Raw genomic sequence first — 22,057 nt, 5'->3', positions numbered from 1 at the left:
CCATCCAGTGCCTGTAGGTGCAGTTGGAGGAGTCCAAACACGTTCAGGGCCAGGAGGCGGTGTCGACCATGCTTGCCACCCAGCCCAACACCGCACGGGTCGCATCTGCAGTGGCGGACTTGGGGCGAAGGTATTGACCATAGATCAGGATGTCTAAGGCTGGAGCAATCTGTACGGGAAGTGGCCGAGGCACAGGACATGGCTGCCTTGTCACAAGCAGCTATGTACCAGGGCCACCTGGGCATTGCAGCAGCGCTCCAAAGCTTGGCCAAGTCACAACGTGTTACGGTTGAGGGCATCAATGGCATTGCCTGGCCGTTAGCTGACCTGAGCCAGTCCCAGAGGCAGCTGGTATAGTCACTGAGTGGTGTGGCACTGTGCCAGAAGGACGTGGCCCAGTCCCTGTACTCCATGGCCGCAAGCATGCAGGCCCTGGTCGAGATGAGAACGGGCCTTCAGGACTGGCAGGACATCAGGTGGCAGGAGAACCCCAGGAGTTAGCTGCAGTCGCACCCCCATTCCACACAGAAGACTGGGGGCCATCGGGCGGGAAACCTGAGGGAAGAGGAGCTGATGGGTCCCAGGTGACCCCTGCAGGGGAGGTGGCGGAACACTGCAGCGTCTCCAACTCCCTCCTCTCCTTCCTGACCCTGGCACATTCGATGGGCAGCGTGCAGAACAGGGTGGAACCACGCCATATGGGACAACCAAGTGACTGCAGGGCCCATCCAGGCCCAGTCGCTCCAGAGGATGGCCGCCAAAGCGGACCCGGTCGCCGAGTGGGAATCGCAGCTGGCTGCCTCCATCCCTGATGTACTGCTTGAGGATCCACCTAGTCCCGCCCATCTCCCACTCCAATCCTTCAGAGCCTCCTCCGCAACCAGAGTATTGAAAGTCAGAGAGATCTAGGTGTACAGGTCCACAGGTCACTGAAAGGGGCAACACAGATGGAGAAGGTAGTCAAGAAGGCATATGGCATGCTTGCCTTCATCGGCCGGGGCATTTAGTATAAGAATTGTCAAGCCATGTTGCAGCTGTATAGAACCTTAGTTAGGCCACACTTGGAGTATAGTGTTCAATTCTGGTCGCCACACTACCAGAAGGATGTGGAGGCTTTAGAGAGGGTGCAGAAGAGATTTACCAGAATGTTGCCTGGTATGGAGGGCATTAGCTATGAGGAGCGGTTGAATAAACTCGGTTTGGTCTCACTGGAACGACGGAGGTTGAGGGGCGACCTGATAGAGGTCTACAAAATTATGAGGGGCATAGACAGAGTGGATAGTCAGAGGCTTTTCCCCAGGGTAGAGGGGTCAATTACTAGGGGGCATAGGTTTAAGGTGAGAGGGGCAAGGTTTAGAGTAGATGTACGAAGCAAGATTTTTACACAGAGGGTAGTGGGTGCCTGGTACTCGCTACCGGAGGAGGTGGTGGAAGCAGGGACGATAGTGACATTTAAGGGGCATCTTGACAAATACATGAATATGATGGGAATAGAGGGATACGGACCCAGGAAGTGTAGAAGATTGTAGTTTAGTCGGGCAGCATGGTCGGCATGGGCTTGGAGGGCCGAAGGGCCTGTTCCTGTGCTGTATATTTCTTTGTTCTTTGTTTGTTCTTTGTTCAGCCCAGCCTGCCCCTCACTGGAACATTTGTGCATAGGTGCTTATTGTGAACATAACAGGTGAACACCACTATCACAGTTTGTGCCCAAGCTCCTAATGCTATCCTGTGTGCTGCACCCATGCCAACTTAACTGGTGTCTACCTTTCTGGCCTTACTGACCCTACTGGACCAGACCCGGTGTTACTTCCAACCCAGGGACCCCACCCCAGAGTGAGGCAGGTGTATATATCTATTCCTGTAACATTACTAAATAATCACGGTTAAGGTATCAAGGCTCTGTGGCTGGAAAGTGAGCAATTAAGATGTTGTAAAAGTGAGAGCGAGTGGTGGATGGGAAGTATTCCACCTGGTGTTCAGTGACCAGTGGTGTCCTGCAGGGATCTGTTCTGGGGCCTCTGCTCTTTGTGTTTTTTATAAATGACTTGGATGAGGAAGTGGAAGGGCGGATTAGTAGGTTTGCCGATGACACGAAGGTTGGTGGAGTTGTAGATAGTGTCGAGGGCTGTTGCAGGTACAACAGTACATTGACAGGATGCAGAGCTGGGCTGAGAAGTGGCAGATGGAGTTCAACCTAGATTAATGTGAAGTGATTCATTTTGGAAGGTCGAATTTGAATGCTGAATACAGGGTAAAAGAGAGGGACCAGGATTCTCCGAAAATGGGGCTATGTCCCCATGGCCGCCGGAAAATGGGCGCAAATCACTCCAGGATTTTTTCAAAAAGTCTGGAGTGATTCTCCGGTGTTAAGAGGGATAGCAAGGCCCCGGCATGCACTGCACAGCTCCTGCTGCCAATATGGGGCCCTGCATGCCTGCCGTCCACGGGTCCGTGCATAAGCGCAGCAGCTGGCCATGGGTCCGCGCATGCACGCAGCCATTTTCGCACCGGCCCCCGCGCAACATTGGAGAGCCACACAGCGGGCCAGCACGGAAGAAGATAGGCCTCCCCTGGATCGCGCATGCCCGTCAATCGGTAGCCCCCGATCGTGGGCCTATCAGTCGTGCAGGCCCCCCCGAAGCCTGATCACCCGCCACCCCACCAGGACGACCAGCGCGGCCGCGGGTCTGAGCTCCCTCTGGGTAGAACCAGCTTGGAACCACGCCAGCGGAACTTGTCGGGAACTCGGCCGGTCGATCGCGGAGAATCGGCGCAGGGGCCTCTTTCAACGGCCCCTGACCGGCGCCGCGTCGACCGCGCGTGGCTGGTGGCGATTCTCTGTCTGCGGAGAATCGCGTCTTGGCACCGTGGGTCTGAGACCTCGGGCGGGATTCTCCGCAATCGGCACGATGTCCGCCGACCGGCGCCAAAAATGGCGCGAATCAATCCGACATCGCGCCGGCCCAAAGGTGCGGAATTCTCCGCATCTTGAGGGGCCGAGCCCTCACCTTGAGGGGCTAGGCCCGCGCCGGACTGATTTCCGCCCCGCCAGCTGGCGGGAAAGTCCTTTGGTGCCCCGCCAGCTGGCGCGGAAATGACTTTGCCGTGCGGCGGATGCGCGGGAGCGCCAGCGGCCGCTCATGGCATCCCCGCGCATGCGCAGTGGAGGGGGTCTCTTCCGCCTCCGCCATAGTGGAGACCATGGCGAAGGCGGAAGGAAAAGAGTGCCCCCACGGCACAGGCCCGCCCGCGGATCGGTGGGACCCGATCGCGGGCCAGGCCACCGTGGGGGCACCAGTCCCGCCGGCGAGAATCAAACCACCTCTCTTACCAGCGGGATCCGCGGCGCGGGCGGGCTCCAGGGTCCTGGGGGGGGGGGCGCGGGGCGATATGCCCCGGGGGGTGCCCCCACGGTGGCCTGGGCCGCGATCGGGGCCCACCCACTGATCCGCGGGCGGGCCTGTGCCGTGGGAGGCACTCTTTTCCCTCCACCTCGGCCACAGCCTTCACCATGGCCGACGCGGAAGAGACCCCCCCCCCCCGCGCATGCACGGGGATGACATCAGCAGCCGCTGACGCTCCCACACATGCGCAGACTTCCGCTGGCTGGCGAAGTCCTTTTGGCCCCTGCTGGCATGGCGCCAAAGGCCTTTCCCGCCGGTCGGTGGCGTGTCAACAACTCCGGCGCGGGCCTAGCCCCTCAAGGTGAGGGCTTGGCCCCTAAATGTGCGGAGAAATCCGCACCTTTGGGGCGGCCCGACGCCGGAGTGGTTCCTGCCACTCCATCCCGCAGGGAACCCCCGCCCCGCCGGGTAGGGGAGAATCCCGGCCCTGGTTAGACCACACTTGGAATATTGTGTTCAGTTCTGGTCCCTCATTTTCGGAAGGACGTGGATGCTTTGGAGAGGGTGCAGAGGAGATTTAACAGGACGCTGCCTGGACTGGAGGGCATGTCTTATGGAGAAAGGTGGAGGGAGCTAGGGCTTTTCTCACTGGAGAGAAGGAAGAGAGGTGACTTGATCGAGGTGTACAAGGTGATGAGAGGCATGGATAGAGTGGATAGCCAGAGACTTTTCCTTCGGGCGGAAATGGCTGTCATGAGGTGACATCATTTTCAGGTGATTGGAGGAAGCTAAAGGGGAGATATCAGAGGTCAGTTCTTTACACAGAGAGTGGTGGATGCGTGGAATGCACTGGCAGCGGAGGTGGTGGAGTCAGAGTCATTAGGGACATTTAAGTGACTCTTGGACAGCAGTAAATTGAAGGGGTGTAGGTTAGGTTGATCTTAGATTAGGATAAATGGTCAGCACAACATTGTGGGCCGAAGGGCCTGGACTGTGCTGTACTGTTCTATGTTCTATGAGATCATCATCCATTCCAAGCATGTATATTGCTTTCCTATATAGGGCTCATGGAATTTTGCTTTTAGAAAGAGGATTTTCTGCAGTTTACATAATTGAGGGGTTGTATTCTCCTAAAGACAGTAAGACTTGCAGCTCCTGCCTGAAAGGGTATCTCTCTCTCTTCAACCAGTATTTCCAAGAAATCTCTATCCAGAGGGCCGCAAGTATCCCAGTGTTTGCTAGCTGAGTGGGATTTTCCATATGGGAGTTGAACTTCAACCGTTTACAATCCCCCTGGGAGTACAAACCGGTAAGCAATTCCGTATTCCTTGCCACGCAAATTTATGCATGGTGTGGAATATGCGGGAATCCCGATGCTCAAGAGGCGGACCGATAGCGTGGCCCAGCGGCCAGCAACCCCCTCCCGCACTGCAAAACAGCCCTGAACCACTCAACCGCACCGCACAGCAGCCCCCCATCCCCAAATTGCCTGGATGTTCCCCTTCACCCTAAGTATGCATTTATTTACATGCTCCCGCTGTCATGCAGCGTAGACCTTGGACGGGATTCTCTGATCCGGTGACCAGAGAATCGCCGCCATTGGCACCGCTGCGGCCGGGGTCGCTCAACGCGGCCCCCCGGCAATTCTCCCCGCGCGATGGGCCGAGTGCCCGCCAAGTTAGGCCGAATCCAGCTGGCGTTGTTCTCATGTGGTCCTACCCGGCGGAACCTCGGCGTTCATGCTGCGGGGGGTGGCCTGTTGGGGGGGAGGAGGGATACGACCATGGGGGGTGGCGGGGGGGGGCCTCCACGGTGGCCTGGCCCGCGATCGGGGCCCGCCGATTGGCGGGCGGGTTTATCCCGGTGAGGGCCTATATTGTTCTGCGCCAGGCCCCTGTAGGTCTCCGCCAAGTTGCACGGGGCCGGCGCAGAGACGGCAACCCACGCGCATGCGCGAACCCGCGCCGGCCGTGGTGCCCGTGCTGACACCTGTATCAGCAGCTGGAGAAGCGTGAGGCTCTCCAATGCCGTGCTGGCTCCCTGTGCCACGCAGGATCGCTGATCCTAGGGGCCAGATGACGCCATCGTAAAACACTCTGGCGTTTACGATGGCGTCAACACTTAGCCCCTGGAACAGAGAATCCAGCCCCTCACTCCCGCCGCCAGTGGGGGGTATCAGAGCATCACATTCAGATTGGTGCCCAGCGTCGATCCCGATGTCGATCCCAACTTTGTCCCGACACTGGATTCTCCGGCCCAACAGGGAACACGATCTGGCTATCCTGGTACGGAGAATCCCACCCTTTATTTATAAGTGATTTTTGAACTGTAGTGGGTTTTGCTTAATTAGAGACAGAGAAGTTATCCATTAGAAGTTAAAGTGTTTCCTTTTATTGCTGAGAATTGTTTAATTGTTAATCATAATCTATTTACTGTGATGTTAATGTGTTTAATCCTGTGTTAAGAATAAAGTTTGATTTAATATACAAGATCCCTATTTGTCAATGATTCACTCCTGGAACAAAGTATCTTTTCCTCACAGTTTTCCAAATTAAAAAGTGTTTGGGGTTCTTGTCCAGTATCCTATCAGATGTTGGCATCTGGTCCGGGATCTTCATACAACCCATAGCCCACAAACTCTCCGTTGTTCTGTCTCTGGCATTTTGTACACAAGCATCTCCCACCTCCCCCCTCCAGTATTTGGGCCATGCCTTCAGCCGTCTGAGCCTCATGCTTTGGAGTTCCATTTCTGAATTCCTCTATTCCCACACCACCCTCTTCTCCTTTAAGTTCCTCTTTAAACCCCAGCTCTTAGGCCAAGCTGTGTCTTCCCTTCAATATTTACTTCTTTGTGGTGGTATCCATTTTGTCTCATTATGCCCCCATGTTAAAGGTGCTGTATAAATGTGAGTAATTGCTACTGATGTTGTTTGTTTGTTAACTAAAGTTATGTGAATATAATTCATATTAATAAGTGCCATTGGTGAGCATACATACAGCACTCCTACCATCTCTACCCCCTCCAATACAAAGCGGAGGACCTCTGGGCAGCACTGAGGAACCGGGTCCGAGTGCCTGTTTCACCACCATCACGGTTCCCCATTTTAAAATGCATTCTGTGGCACTTGTGCTCATAAGTACAATTGGAATCCAGAATGGAAAAGAGAAGGTAACTTGAATGTCAAATAGAAATTTTCCCAGATGTTTATTTTAGAAATAATGCAGTATTCATGGTGTGTCGTAGAACTGTAGCACTGTCAATATGACGCGAGGCAGGTTGAGGTAATGTCAATTGAAGGCTTTATTAAGCAGAACTTTATCCCCAGCAGCGTGGTTACAGAATGCAGCTGCTGAGGGAAATGGAGGGAAAAACTGGGTTCTTATACCGGCATTTCTGGGTGGAGTCCAGAAGGTGGCAGATCCTATCAGGACCTGGCATCCCTCCACCAATAGCCTGTCGACACGTGGTGTACCGTATTACCCCTAATACATACCACCACAAGAACTAATAGGTTTTTTTTTCCTGAAGATTTTGTTTGAGCTACATGACTAGCCATCTTATTGTGGCAATCCAAGAAATCATTAATGACTTTGCATGCATTGGATTTCTTTGAAGTACTCTGTAACTCTTGTGATTTGTAAAACAAAGTACCTGGTGTGAAAAAAATAATTGTCAGCTTTTCTTACTTTTAGCTTCCAGTTTAATTAATTTGTATTTAATATAATGGATCAGCAATTGCATGGAGTGCAATTCACAGTCAGATTGCCACTTTGTTCCTTTTTACCGACACTGAAATGCAGCCTCGCATTTCCCACTCCGATAAAGGTCAGGCGAGAATAGTGTAGTTCAGTGGGTTGTCATGGCCCCACAGTTGAGTACAGAGGAGTAGGCGGAAAGGAAGCCACGTCTTCGTTTTTATGGCACTAGTTACCATAAAAATAGGTAAGTTTAAAGTTTCAGCCACTTTAAGAAGCCAGAGAGATGGTAAGTGTGTAAGGTAAGTGGGTAGGATTGGGTGGGGTATCAGGTGGTCAGTAGAGAAGAGGGTGTGGTCAGTGGGGAGACTGATCAGTGGGCTGGTAGGGTGTCAGTGGGGAGCTAACACATGGTCAATGGAGGGGTGATCCATTGGGAGGGTTGGGTGCTGGGGTGGTCAGATGGTAAGTGGGGAGGGGTAGTTAGAGGGGTGGAGGATAGATGGGGGTCAGGAGTAGTTGGGGTTCAGGAGAGTAGTTGGAGAATGGGATGTAGTTGGAGGGGTCAGGAGGTAGTTGGGGATCGGGGATTTTATGGGGTTGGAAGTATAGTCAGGGTGGGAGGATAATTGGGGTGTGAGAATGGTTGGGAGGATAGTCAGGGGAAAGGTGTGTAATCGGGGTATCGTTACCCAGGATTTAGAAATGGTTTAATTCTTCTACAGTTTCCTGGATTACTATTCCTGCAAGACAATCATAACCATACAAAGTCTGTGATTTAAATCAAAGTATCGGATGGTTCCCAGTTCAGAATAATTGCTCAAAGGAAGTTTGAACTTCCCTGGCAATTGCCATGCAACGCTAATATAATCCTTATATGGGGACTTCCAAATGGGGCTAGTGGGGGAGAAAGGGGAGGGGGTTAGGGGAAAAGATGCACATCAATTGGGTAGCTCCAGGTTACAAAAACATAGTTATCAAAAGTTATGGGGTTTAATGCTTCAACTCAACAACAGAAAAAACCATATGCATTGGAGAGCCAACATCCCTGCTTCTATAATCTGCACTGTCGACTATCTGTCAGAGTTTTCAGGGAACTCGTGGGTTAATTCAATGCAATGCAACTGAGTGTTTTTCACTGATTTTTTCAGCCTCTGGTATAAATTACTGCCACAAATGTTCGATGCTTAGCTTTGAGTCCAGGATCATAGAATCATATCATAGAATCCCTACAGTGCAGAAGGAGGCCATTCAGCCCATTGAGCCTGCACTGACCATCTGAAAGAGTATTCCACCCAGGTCCACCCGCTCCCCGCCCCCCCCCCCCCCCACCCCATTCACCCCACCCTATCTCCGTCACCCCATAACCTAACCTGCATTTTCCTGGACAATAGGGGCCAATTTAACATTTCCAATCCACCTAAACCACACATTATTGTACTGCGGGAGGAAACAGGAGCATCCAGAGGAAACACGCGCAGACAAGGGGAGAATGTGCAAACTCCACATAGTCACCCCAAGGCCGGAATTGAACCGACTGGCTGGCACTGTGAGGCAGCAGTGCTAATCACTGTGCCAACGTGGCGCCACAATGGAAGCAACATTTTATTTTCAAGAGCATTTTTTAAAAGAGAAGTTATGGATTTTTCCAGCAATTTCTGGTATCTAAACTGACCAACCAGAACTTCCTACCTCTCGGGTGATTTTTGCTTATCCACCAAATTCTCTGACATCTGGGAAGCACTACACCAATAATGATTTTGTTTTATCTATAAGCCAAAACTGCTCCTGAATTAATAGTGGGCTATTATCCATTTTTGTTGAACAAATGCATGATAGACGTTGTGTATTCATGCATTTCTCCTGCCCATGAAAGTGATTTGGCAATTGCATTCGCATTCGATAACAAGTCATACAAATTGTGCACTTACAGGGTGCAATTTAAATTGTCATCTAAGCACTGTACTTTTATTTAAGGAATTGCAGAGGTAGAGAAAGCTTTCTATTTTGATCTATTTAACTGCACTTGTATCGTTAAGATAGGATCAATTAAAGTCTTGTAACTTGTCATAAATACTTATGAATAAATATTTTGCAAGCTTTCATAGTTAAGAGAAAGTAAATAAAGACAATTTACACCAATGCAATACACTATCATGCCCCTTAGAAATGACTTTGCGTACATTGGATTTCTTTGAAGTACATTGACTGACACTCTGTAGCCAAATGTGGTTGTCACTCTGCACCAACATGATTCTGTTATGATTTAGCAGCAGCAATGGCATGAATGACCAATTAGTCTGTTTATTTGGTGATATTGGTTGCAGGTGACATATTGGCCAGGATATCAGAGGAGTTCTCTGCCCTTCTACAGTGATATTTTTAATGTCCACTTGAAAAACCAGGACAAGCAAATTGGACTTTGATTTCATTCAAAGCTTGGCACCTCTGACATGGCAACATCCCCTTACTCTGCACTCAGGTTAGCCTGGGTGATTTTCTCGAGTTCTATCTGCCAACATTCACTTTCTAGACTCACATATGAACAATGGTCACGGGGCAGCACAGTGGCGCAGTGGTTGGCACTGCTGCCTCATGGCGCCAAGGACCCGGGTTCGATCCCGGCCCCGGGATACTGTCCGCGTGGAGTTTGCACATTCTCCCTGTGTCTGCGTGGGTCTCTCCCTACTACAGTGTAAGTGGATTAGCCATGCGAAATTGCCCCTTAATTGGAAAAAAAGAATTGGGTACTCTAAATTTATTTTAAAAATGAACAATGGTCACTTTGGTACTAGGGGGGCCCAGTGTCCAGCATCCATTAAATTATACTTTAGTGAAGCAACAGAAACTTCAGGAGGGGAGGAATCTAACACAAAAAAAATCAAATTGCTGTATAAATCAGTTATTATTAAATATGTTTTAAATAAGAGCTTCTTCTAGTCAATCAGTCGGATGTTGATTTATACATGAAGGACATGGTGATCATGGCCCAATCCCTTAACTATGTACTTACAGGCCAAATTTGACATGAATCACCAATATATCTTCCAGGTAACCTTGCAAGTATTGAACACATTGCTTTAACGTCTGTGGGTCATGGTTTTGATATTTAAACTTATCAGGGCACAAGGACAAACTTCAAAATATAACATTAATTTCACCATGAGAAAGAGTTACATGGTGTCCTAACACTAATGATGCGGTTCCCCTTCCTCTCACTGTCCTTGTTTTCTTGTGGTGTGCAAAACCTGACGCGATCTTAATTACACTCATCAGTAATCCCCTGGTGGGTCTACATGTTATTCAATTTAACCATACAAACTGGAAGATTCCAGGCTAATTTCCCAATTTGTGTCTAGGTGGCTGGTCTCATACGAGGGATAAGTATAGCATTGCTATGCCAAAAATGTATAATTTGCATTAGTTTATTTCTCTCCATCATGGTAAAAATTAGTTAAGAACCAGATTCACCTACTGCAAATGGGCCAACTTCTTTTGATAGGATAGTTCTAGGCTATAGAACTTCAGGCCATGTTTCACAGGGCTGGGCGCAATGGGTGAATTTAAATTAGCCGAATTTAAATATCCGGACGTCGGATTCACCCGGCACACAGGACTCAACGGCCATGCCGATGAGACCTTGCCAGGGTGCCATTTAGTACTGGTTCACAGAACCTTGGATCAGGCATAATGGCACCTCATGGGGTCCCCCAGGCCATTGGAGACCCCCAGGTGGTTGGGGACAGGGTAGAGTGGTACACAGGAACGTCCCCTGGCGCTTGGGCTCCTTGTAACTGCCATGGGCACTTCCAGGGTGCCAGGCTGGCAGTGCCGGGGTGCCAGACTGGCAGTGCCAGGGTTTGGGCTCGGGTGGCCTTGACAATTAGTGGGGAGTTGAGGGGGGTTTTCAGGGACCTCAACAAGGTTGGCATAGTGGTGGTGGGGTGGAGGGGGGGGGGGGGGTGGGCAGAATGCAGGGCAGGGCCTGAAAGAGGGGGAGGTGGAAGATCGGGGCTGCTGATCAAAATGGCACCCCAATCTGCGAACAGCCTTTCCTGCAGCTGCTGAGAATCACCCGGCCAAACATGCCCGACAGTTGACTCGTTTTAGGTCCGCTGAATCGAGCCCTCAGTCATGCATCCAAAAGCACTGGATTTAAAATCAAACACCTTGTGGATTTTGTTTATTTTCATGTCTTTAACCTTTGGAGACATACTTGTGCCTGAATTTGTAGGATGGTGGGTGCTTTACTGGGAGATTTGGCGCGCATATCCCCACTGATTCCAAAAGGCCCGCTGCCATTTTCCGCTCTAATGGGCATTGATTGACAGCAGGTGAGAATTCCATCCACACTTGGATCTCCAGCCGATCCAGGCACAGTTCTGCAGTTCCCAAAGAGGAACTGTAGCATCATGTCCGGGACTAAGCGTTGGGGCATGGAGGCCAGGTAAGTGCCAGGGGTCCCAGGGAGGGGAGGGGATTGCTGGGAGAGACCCTGAGGGAGTTGATTGGTGGATAGGCCAGGGTGAGAGGGAGGTTCCCAGGATATAGACAAGTTAAGTGAGTGGGCAAAAAACCAGGCAGGTAGAATATAACATAGGAAAATGTGGTTGCGCACTTTGTTAGGAAGAATAAAGGAGCTGAATGAGATTTAAATGGAGAAAGACTGCAGAAATCTGCAGCACAGATGGATTTTGAGATCCTCGTGCATAAATCACAAAAAGCTAGCATGCAAGTTCAGCAGGTAATTGGAAAGGCAATTGGAATGTTGGTTTTTATTTCAAAGGGAATGGCGTCTAAAAATTGGGAAGTCCTGCTAAAACTATACAAGGCACTAGTTAGACCGTGCCTGGAATACTGTGAAGAGTTTTGATCCGCTTATCTGAGTCGTGGCCGGCGCGCTAAAGAAGTCCCCCGTGCATGCTCAGGTTGGTGCGGCCCAACTGCGCATGCGTGGGTTGGCGCGGCACCATTTGGTGAACCGCTCCAGCGCCGTGTGGGGGCCAGAATGGGTCAGATCCGGGCCCGGTTCACGCCGTTGTGAAACGCGACAGCGCTCATGACGGCATGAACACTTGGGCTCCATATTGGAGAATCGCCCCCCATCCTGTCACTGGAGACAGTCGAGGGAAGATTGACTAGGCTGATCCCAGGTATGCAGGAATTTTCTTATGTGGAATGGTTGAGGAGGTTGGGCCTGTACTCATAGAACATAGAACATTACAGCCCTTCGGCCCTCGATGTTGCGCCGACCTGTGAAACCAATCTAAAGCCCATCTACACTATTCCCTTATCATCCATATGTTTATCCAATGACCATCTAAATGCCCTTAATGTTGGCGAGTCCACTGCTGTTGCAGGCAGGGCATTCCATGCCCTTACTACTCTCTGAGTAAAGAACCTACCTCTGACATCTGTCCTATCCTACTTTCCCTCAATTTAAAACTAAGTCCCCTCGTGCTAGCCATCACCATCCGAGGAAAAAGGCTCTCACTGTCCCCCCTATCTAATCCTCTGATCATCTTGTATGCCTCAATTAAGTCACCTCTTAGCCTTCTTCTCTAACGAAAACAGCCTTAAGTCCCTCAGCCTTTCCTCATAAGATCTTCCCTCCATACCACGCAACATCCTGGTAAATCTCCTCTGCACTCTTTCCAATGCTTCCACATCCTTCCTCTAATGCGGCGACCAGAACTGCACGCAATACTCCAAATGCGGCCGCACCAGAGTTTTGTACAGCTGCAACATGACCTCATGGCTCCGAAACTCAATCCCTCTACCAATAAAAGCTAACACAGCGTACGCCTTCTTAACAACCCTAGCAACCTGGGTGGCAACTTTCAGGGATCTATGTACATGGACACCGAGATCTCTCTGCTCATCCACACTACCAAGAATCTTACCATTAGCCCAGGACTCTGTATTCCTGTTACTCCTTCCAAAATGAATCACCTCACACTTTTCTGCATTAAACTCCATTTGCCACCTCTCAGCCCAGCTCTGCAGCTTATCTATGTCCCTCTGTAACCTGCAACATCCTTCCGCACTGTCCACAACTCCACCGACTTTAGTGTCGTCTGCAAATTTACTCACCCATCCTTCTACGCCCTCCTCCAGGTCATTTATAAAAATGACAAACAGCAGTGGCCCCAAAACAGATCCTTGTGGTACACCACTAGTAACTGAACTCCAGGCTGAACATTTCCCATCAACCACCACCCTCTGTCTTCTTCCAGCTAGCCAATTCCTGATCCAAACTGCTAAATCACCCTGAATCCCATGTCTCCGTATTTTCTGCAATAGCCTACCGTGGGGAACCTTATCAAACACTTTACTGAAATCCATATACACCACAAACGCTTTACCCTCGTCCACCTGTTTGCTCACCTTCTCAAAGAACTCAATAAGGTTTGTGAGGCACGGCCTACCTTTCACAAAACCATGTTGACTATCTGTAATCAAATTATTCCTTTCCAGATGATTATAAATCCTATCTCTTGTAAACCTTTCCAAGACTTTGCCCACCAACAGAAGTAAGGCTCACTGGTCTATAGTTACCGGGGTTGTCTCTACTCCCCTTCTTGAACACGGGGACAACATTTGCTATCCTCCAGTCTTCTGGCACTATTCCTGTAGACAATGACGACATAAAGATCAAAGCCAAAGGCTCAGCAATCACCTGCCGAGCTTCCCAGAGAATTCTACGATAAATCCCATCCGGCCCAGGGGACTTATCTATTTTCACACATTCCAGAATTGCTAACATCTCCTCCTTATGAACCTCAAGCCCTTCTAGTCTAGTAGCCTATATCTCAGTATTCTCCTCGACAACATTGTCTTTTTCCTGTGTGAATACTGACGAAAAATATTCATTTAGCACCTCTCCTATCTCCTCGGACTCCACGCACAACCTCCCACCACTGTCCTTGACTGGCCCTACTCTTACCCTAGTCATTCTTTTATTCCTGACATACCTATAGAAAGCTTTAGGGTTATCCTTGATCCTACCTGCCAAAGACTTCTCATGTCCCCTCCTGGCTCTTCTTAGCTCTCTCTTTAGGTCCTTCCTAGCTAACTTGTAACTCTCGAGCGCCCTAACTGAACCTTCACATCTCATCTTTACATAAGCCTCCTTCTTCCTCTTGACAAGTGATTCAACTACTTTAGTAAACCACGGTTCCCTCGCTCAACCACTTCCTCCCTGCCTGCCAGGTACATACTTATCAAGGACACGCAGTAGCTGTTCCTTGAACAAGTTCCACATTTCAATTGTGCCCATCCCCTGCAGTTTCCTTCCCCATCCTATGCATCCTAAGTATTGCCTCTTCGTATCATAATTGCCTTTCCCCCAGCTATAACTCTTGCCTGTGGTATATACCTATCCCTTTCCATTGCTAAAGTAAACTATCACCAAAGTGCTCACCTATCTCCAAATCTAACACCTGTCCTGGTTCCTTACCCAGTACCAAATACAATGTGGCCTCACCTCTTGTTGGCCTATCTACATACTGTGTCAGGAAACCTTCCTGCACACATTGGACAAAAACGGACCCATCTAAACTCCTCGAACTATAGCGTTTCCAGTCCATATTTGGAAAGTTAAAGTCACCCATAACAACTACCCTGTTGCTTTTGCTCCTATCCAGGATCATCTTTGCAATCCTTTCCTCTACATCTCTGGAACTTTTCGGAGGCCTATAGAAAACCCCTGACAGGGTGACCTCCTTTCCTGTTTCTAATCTCAGCCCATACTACCTCAGTAGACGAGTCCTCATCAAACGTCCTTTCTGTCACCGTAATACTGTCCGTGACTAACAATGCCACCCTTCCCCCTCTTTTACCACCTTCCCTGAGCTTACGGAAATATCTAAACCCCGGAACCTGCAAAAAACATTCCTGTCCCTGCTCAATCCATATCTATGAAATGGCCACAACATCGAAGTCCCAGGTACCAACCCATGCTGCAAGTTCATCCACCTTATCCAGATGCTCCTGGCGTTGAAGTAGACACACTTTAAACCACCTTCCTGCCTGCCGGTACACTCCTGCAACCTTGAAACCTTACTCATGACCTCACTACTCTCAACCTCCTGTATGTTGGAGCTATAATTCAGGTTCCCATCCCCCTGCTGAATTAGTTTAAACCCTCCCAAAGAGCATTAGCAAATTTCCCCCCTAGGATATTTGTACCCCTCTGGTCCAGGTGTGGACCATCCCGTTTGTAGAGGTCCCACTTACCCCAGAATGAGCCCCAATGATCCAGGTATCTGAATCCCTCCCTCCTGCACTATCCCTGCAGCCATGTGTTCAACGGCTCTCTCTCCCTATTCCTCGTCTCGCTAGCAAGTGGCACGGGTAACAACCCAGAGATAATAACTCTGTTTGTTCTAGCTCTAAGATTCCACCTTAGCTCCCTGAATTCCTGCCTTACATCCCTATCCCTTTCCCTACCTATGTCGTTGGTGCCTATGTGGACTATGATGTGGGGCTGCTCCCCCTCCCCCTTAAGGATCCTGAAAACACGATCCGAGACATCACGGACCCTGGCACCTGGGAGGCAACACACCAACCGCGAGTCTCTCTCGTTCCCACAGAATCTACTGTCTATCTCCCAAACTATCGAGTCTCCAATGACTAATGCTCTACTCCTCTCCCTCCTTCCCTTCTGAGCAACAGGGACAGACTCTGTGCCAGAGACCTGTACCCCATGGCTTACCCCTGGTAAGTCCCCCCCACCCCCCCCCCCCCCCCCCCACCAGTATCCAAAGTGGTATACTTGTTACTAAGGGGAACGACCACAGGGGATCCCTGTACTGACTGCTTCCTCCCAGCCCCTCTCGCCGTCACCCATCTATCTTCATTCTTCAGAGTAACTACATCCCTGAAGCTTCTATCTATGACCACCTCTGAATCCTGAATGATCCGAAGTTCATCCAACTCCAGCTTCAATTCCCTAACGCAGTTTCTGAGGAGCTGGAGATTATGCACTTCCCACAGATGAAATCAGCAGGGACACTGACGGCGTCCCTCACTTCAAACATTCTGCAGGAGGAACATTGCACTGCCTTCCCTGCCATCCCCTCTAGATAAATAAGAAAAAGAAAGAAAGAGCTTACCTGTTATTCACTCTACCCCTTAGGTTAGAGGAGGTGGAAGGGTGGGGGACACTACAAGTGTAGAGGTCCCAAAGAGGTCTACATTAAACTCATTGGAGTTTAAAAGAATGTGAAGCGGCCTTAGGATTATCAGAGGGCAGATGATGAGAGATTTCCTCTTGTTTTCCATTGTGGAAAATCTAGGGCCACAGGGCATTATTTCAGAGTAAGGGGTCACCCATCTGAGGCAGAGATCAGGAGGAATTTCTTCTGTCAGAGGGTAGTGAATCTGTGGAATTCTTTACCACAGAGACGAGTAGATGCTGGGTCAAGGGTTATTGGGGAAAGACGGAAAAGTGGAGTTGAAGATTATCATATCAGATCAGTCATAATCTCAATGTCTTAATTTTTTCCCCTTTTTCTATTTAAGGGGCAATTTAATGTGGTCAGTCCACCTACCTTGCACATGTTTGGATTGTGGGGGTGAGACCCACGCAGACACAGGGAGAATGTGCAAAGCTCCACACAACCCATGGGTTGCTAGTTAGCCAATTGAACCAACTTCCTCCAAAAGAAGATTCACTTGGCACCGACAAGTCTGTTTTTCCTCTCCAAAATACAAAACATAGGAACGCAATGTCCTAGCATGTACTCTAGTGCTTAAAGGCACATTCTTATTATGGGTCCACGGACCAAAAATAATAAAATAAAAGAAATGGAAACAATGGAAATAAACAGCAAGGTCGCATACAATGAGTCAGACAGTCAGCAAAAACAACAGAATGTAAAGATTGGTACTGCACTTCAGCGCAGAAGGATTGCTGTTTGCTATTAATTCTACATTCCAAAGATTAATTTTTTGCTCTATCTCCTGTCTATCTAATGTGTGCCATTGATCTGGTAACTTAATCCCTTTATTGGATAATAAATGTGTCTGCAAGTCTATAGCCTATGAAAAGGTCTATTAAAGTCAAGGAAGATCACGTTGTATAGTATCCTTTTCAAGGGCAATAGGGGGTGGGCAATAAATGTTGGCCGTCAGCAGTACCCACATCCCATGAAGTATGTTCTGTTTGATCTCATGCCAAAGTACCTTCATATTTGGTAAGTAGGTAAAGGTATTTAGACTTAAAATACAAAACTGTAATGACTGACTTTGTTTAGTACTCCTTTCCTGAACAGAAAACCAGCAAGGGCTTGTTCCTGATCATTATCCCATAGCCCAGCTAAAAGGGACAAATATTAAGTGAGAAAAAGAACATGTTTGGTGGCAAAGGCCCCGTGATAAAATAGCCTGTTGACCAACCATTGTGGGCTGCACTCAGAGAAAACAGCCCTAGGAATCGTTTGTAAAAAGGAAGTTAAGTAAATTTCTTAAATGTGGAAGCAAAAGTGCCGCTCTCGACTCCTTAAGGATCATGGCTGTTGTTGGCCACTGTCCCCTTCACCGCATTGTCCTGCCGATTTCTGCCATGAGCTCCAGCATCCCCCCCAGCATCCCCCCCACTCCCCCCCACTTCTCCAGCCAAGCAGCACTCCCACCCCAACCTGAGCTGTATCTCTCGGGCCAGATTTGTGGCCTGGTCGCTAATCTACTCGCCCTCTCAATCTCTTATGGCACGGTGATACAGTGGTTAGCACTGTTGCCTCACAGCGCCAGGGACCCGGGTTCAATTCCAGCATTGGATGACTGTGTGGAGTTTGCACTTTCTCCCCGTGTCTGCATGGATTTCCTCCGGGTGCTCCGATTTCCTCCCACAGTCCAAAGATGTGCAGGTTAGGTGGTTTGACCATGCTAAATTGCCCCTTAATGTTGGTTAGGTTAGGTAGTTATTGGAATAGGGTGGGGGAGTGGGCTTGGGTTGAGTGCTCTTTCAGAGGGTCGATGCAGAGACAATGAGCTGAATGGCTTCCTTCTGCACTGTAGGGATTCTATGATTCCACATCTGACCCTCGATCTATCTCCTTCTGGCCTTCAAGCTCTTCGTTCTCCCAGGCACCAATCCCCTTGACCCGACCCTTATATACCTGAGGGGTGCAGTAACATTCGTAGTGCATCGTTGACTTGATGTTAGTGAGTTCTTCAGCCCAATATCAGGGATGCTTTGGAACTTGCCATTTAGATCCAAAGATTGTACAAGGGCTACAGAAAAATAAAACCAAGGAGGGGTCGGTAAGTACAGTTGGCAAGAAGATAAGGGTGTGATGCAGAATGATGCTAATAGTACAGATTTAACCCTACCCGTGATGGTAGTTTAGGGAGACCTTCCTCCTCGCTTTGCCCCCTGCTCGCAGAATGGTGCCACTCAAACTATATATAAACAATTGTCTCTCTCTCAGGCGAGGTTCTCCGGTATCGGCGCGATGTCCGCCGACCGGCGCCAAAAACGGCGCAAATCAGTCGGGCATCGCGCCGCCCCAAAGGTGCGGAATCCTCCGCATCTTAGGGGGCTGAGCCCCAACCTTGAGGGGCTAGGCCCGCGCAGGACTAATTTCCGCCCCGCCAGCTGGCGGAAAAGGCCTTTGTTGCCCCGGCAGCTGGCGCGGAAATGACATTGACGGGCAGCGCATGCGCGGGAGCGTTAGCAGCCGCTCACGGCATCCTTGCGCATGCGCTGTGGAGGGCGTCTCTTCCGCCTCCGCCATGGTGGAGACCGTGGCGAAGGCGGAAGGAAAAGAGTGCCCACACGGCACAGGCCCGCCCGCGGATCAGTGGGCGCCGATCGCGGGCCAGGCCACCGTGGGGGCACCCCCCGGGGCCAGATCGCCCCGCGCCCCCCCCAGGGCCCCGGAGCCCGCCCGCGCTGCCTTGTCCCGCCGGTAAGAGAGGTGGTTTAGTCCACGCCGGCGGGACAGGCATCGTAGCAGCGGGACTTTGGCCCATCCGGGCCGGAGAATCGCGGGGGGGGGCCCGCCAACCGGCGCGATTCCCGCCCCCGCCGAATCTCCGGTGCTGGAGAATTCGGCAACCGGCGGGGGCGGGATTCACGCCAACCCCCTGCGATTCTCCGACCCAGCGGGGGGTCGGAGAATCTCGCCCAAGGTGCTTTTCTGTAGACTGTAGGTTTTGGGTGGGATTCTCCGACCCCTCACCGGGTTCGAGAATCCCCGGGTGGCGGTGCGAATCCCGCCCAATGCCAGCTGCCATATTCTCTGGCGCCGGTTTACGGGCGGGGGCGGGGTTCATGCGATGCCGGTCGGGGCCGTTGGCAGCGGCCCCCCCCGGCAATTTTCCAGGCCCCGATAGGCCGAGCGGCCTTCGGTTTCTGGCCGGTCCTGCCGGCGTAGATTAGACATGGTCCCACACGGCGGGACCTGGTAGGTAAGTCGGCTGGGGCGGTCCTCAGGGGGCGGGGAGGGGTCGCGGGGGATCGGGGCCCACTGCTCTGCAGGCGGGCCTGTGCTGTGGGAGCACTTCTTCCTTCCACGCCGGCCATGGCGGAGCCCTGCAGCGGCCGGCGCGAAGAAGACACCCCCCTGTGCATGTACCAGAATACGCCGGCGGATCCGCGCATGCACGGGATCACGCCGGCCCTTTGGCGCATGCACGGACTCACGCAGTCCCTTCGGCGCTGGCTGGCGTGGCACCAATCCCTCCGGAGTCCACCTAGCCCCGGAAGTGCGGAGAATTCGGCTACTTCCGGTCGGCCTTACGCCGGAGTGGTTCACACCGTTTTTGACGCCGGCGTCGGGCCATCGCGCCGATTTCGGTGATTCCCGCTCATTATCTTACTGGAAGAATACGCTTGATGGAGCGAATGTGATTTTCTCATTCCATATTGTGTCACATTCCCTGTAATTATAGAATTTAAATTAATTGTTGAGTATGTGGTGAATGTAGGAATTTCAGATATTTAATATTATAAGTATTTGGTGAAGTAAGGGTCAAAAGCCAGGGTTGGAGTATGTTTGATTGCTGAAGTAACGTTTTCAAAGAATCTTGGTTTAAAAGACAACAAAGCTTTTAGGAGCCAGAGGTGCAATTAACCATCGTAAAAATCTCAAGCTTTGCAATTTTGTTTTGATTAAGGGGATTCCCTGGGGAGTTAATTAGTTTCAGCTTGGTGAGATGATATCATTGCTGGGTGGAGCTAAGAAAGCAGGCTTTTTGAGAAAGCATTTTCAGTTCAGTTCTGATCTGGCTGAAACTGTGTGCACAGTGAAACAGTTCTGCTCTCACTGTGAGTTAGTTAAAATAAATTAACAGTGTTTAAAGCAGTGCAGACTTGTCTGAGGACAAAGGGGAGCTGAAACAAGTCAATTTAAACAAATTTTGAAGACATACAGCTAGACATTCTGACAGGAGTCAGATCATTTCTGTAAAGCAGTATCAAAAGATCTCTCCTCAAAGAATAACTGTAAAGTTAGTATTTCTCTGTGCCATTGGCATTTAAGATGGATGAGACTTAAGATGGTTGTTTTCTTGTTGTTTAAGTGGAAATAAAGATATAAATTAAGGGTTTGTATTCATTGTATTGAGTAGTATTGTTTAAGGGGTAATTTTAAGCTAGTTTTTGGGTGTGATGTTAAAGATTTTAATGTTGTGTTGGTAATTTTATTTTAGTTGGGAAATAATTTCTTACGTGGTAGTCAGCCCAAAGGCTAACTCCAACATGTCCATTTCTACGTCTGCAATTTCATCCAAATTTTCAAAAATATCCTTGTCAAAGATTACATGGCACGTTGAACAAGCCAAGGTTCCTTCACAGGCACCTGCAATCTATTTCTTTGTGTAATCACTCCTAAAGGGAAGTATCCTATCGTTGCAGTCTTACAAAATTAAAATAAGTAATTGGGGCTTCTGTCCACTATCCTGGCCACTGTTAGAGTCTGGTCTGGGATCGTAATAAGTACAACATTTAGTATTAGTTTAATTGGAGATTTAACTATTTTCTCGTATAATTCTCCAACAGGTCAGATGAAAAAATGATAGTGCACTTCATCAACCGAGATAATGAAAAATTAACAGCAGTGGCAAAGGAGGGTGAAAGTCTGCTTGACGTTGTGATTAACCATAACTTAGATATTGATGGATTTGGTGAGTGTTCAAAATACAGAATGTCAATCTCATTCTATCTCAGAGAGTCAATGGGATAAGTTATGTATGTAGTTTTCAAAGCAGTACTTCATACAGTTACCCCTTTGATTTGATGGCATTTATTTCGGTCGAGGTATGGTACCTTGGCTTAATTGTTATTGTATGGTTGTTATGGGTCAGGGTTTAGAGAACCCCAAAGTGTATCAAAGAGTTCACCTGACCCACAACTTTTAATAGATTGTGGTATGGGGAACACACGGCTCACTCTACAGGTATGGTAGAGCAGAAATGGATCAGTATTTTTTTAAACAAAACAATGTTTATTCTATGAACCCAAGTTAACCTTTTTAAAACAAACAGTGAATATCTTAGCAACCAGTAAATCAAATACACCCCCCAAAGAATACAACACTGTGTAATCTGTATTCTGTCCTTTTAACACCCAGAAGACTTAACAGACCTCTAAACAGAAGCACATCAGGGTTTACATTCAATACTGAAAACATTTATAATTCTGAATTCACCAAATGATTAAGAGCTAGTCCTTCATGGCAGAGAGCTCAGCAGTACAGGTGCTTTTTCCGATTTCAGCTGCAACACACTGAAAACCAAAACCAAAAAGACCGACACACCCAAGCTTTCTCAAAGAGAAACTAAAAAGCAGAACAAGAGCTCAGCTCCACCCACACTCTGACATCACTGCAGTAACATGAGCAGCTAACCATTTCTTCAAGTGACATTCTCATGATACCTCTTCCCCCACAAAAAAAATAAACCATCAACTTCAAGATGGTTTCATTTTTCACCTTTTTACCATCCTTTAAGAAATGCACACAGTAAATATACTTTATCGTTGCAAAAACAACACACGCAAACAGGTATAA

At 49.3% G+C, this 22,057-nt stretch overlaps 1 protein-coding gene across 2 annotated transcripts in view; it reads left to right on the top strand.

Annotated features, from left to right (window-relative positions):
* fdx1b (ferredoxin 1b) overlaps positions 1–22,057 on the top strand; it is a 73,970-nt gene that overhangs the window by 8,115 nt on the left and 43,798 nt on the right. For both annotated transcript variants that reach the window (XM_072505580.1, XM_072505581.1), the window contains exon 2: positions 21,049–21,173. In XM_072505580.1, coding sequence (XP_072361681.1) covers positions 21,049–21,173 — 125 coding nt within the window. The remainder of the gene's footprint in view (positions 1–21,048; positions 21,174–22,057) is intronic.

Source organism: Scyliorhinus torazame, chromosome 5 (genome assembly GCF_047496885.1).
Source record: "Scyliorhinus torazame isolate Kashiwa2021f chromosome 5, sScyTor2.1, whole genome shotgun sequence".
Lineage (NCBI taxonomy): Eukaryota > Metazoa > Chordata > Chondrichthyes > Carcharhiniformes > Scyliorhinidae > Scyliorhinus > Scyliorhinus torazame.
This window is presented reverse-complemented; position numbering and strand designations above follow the sequence as displayed.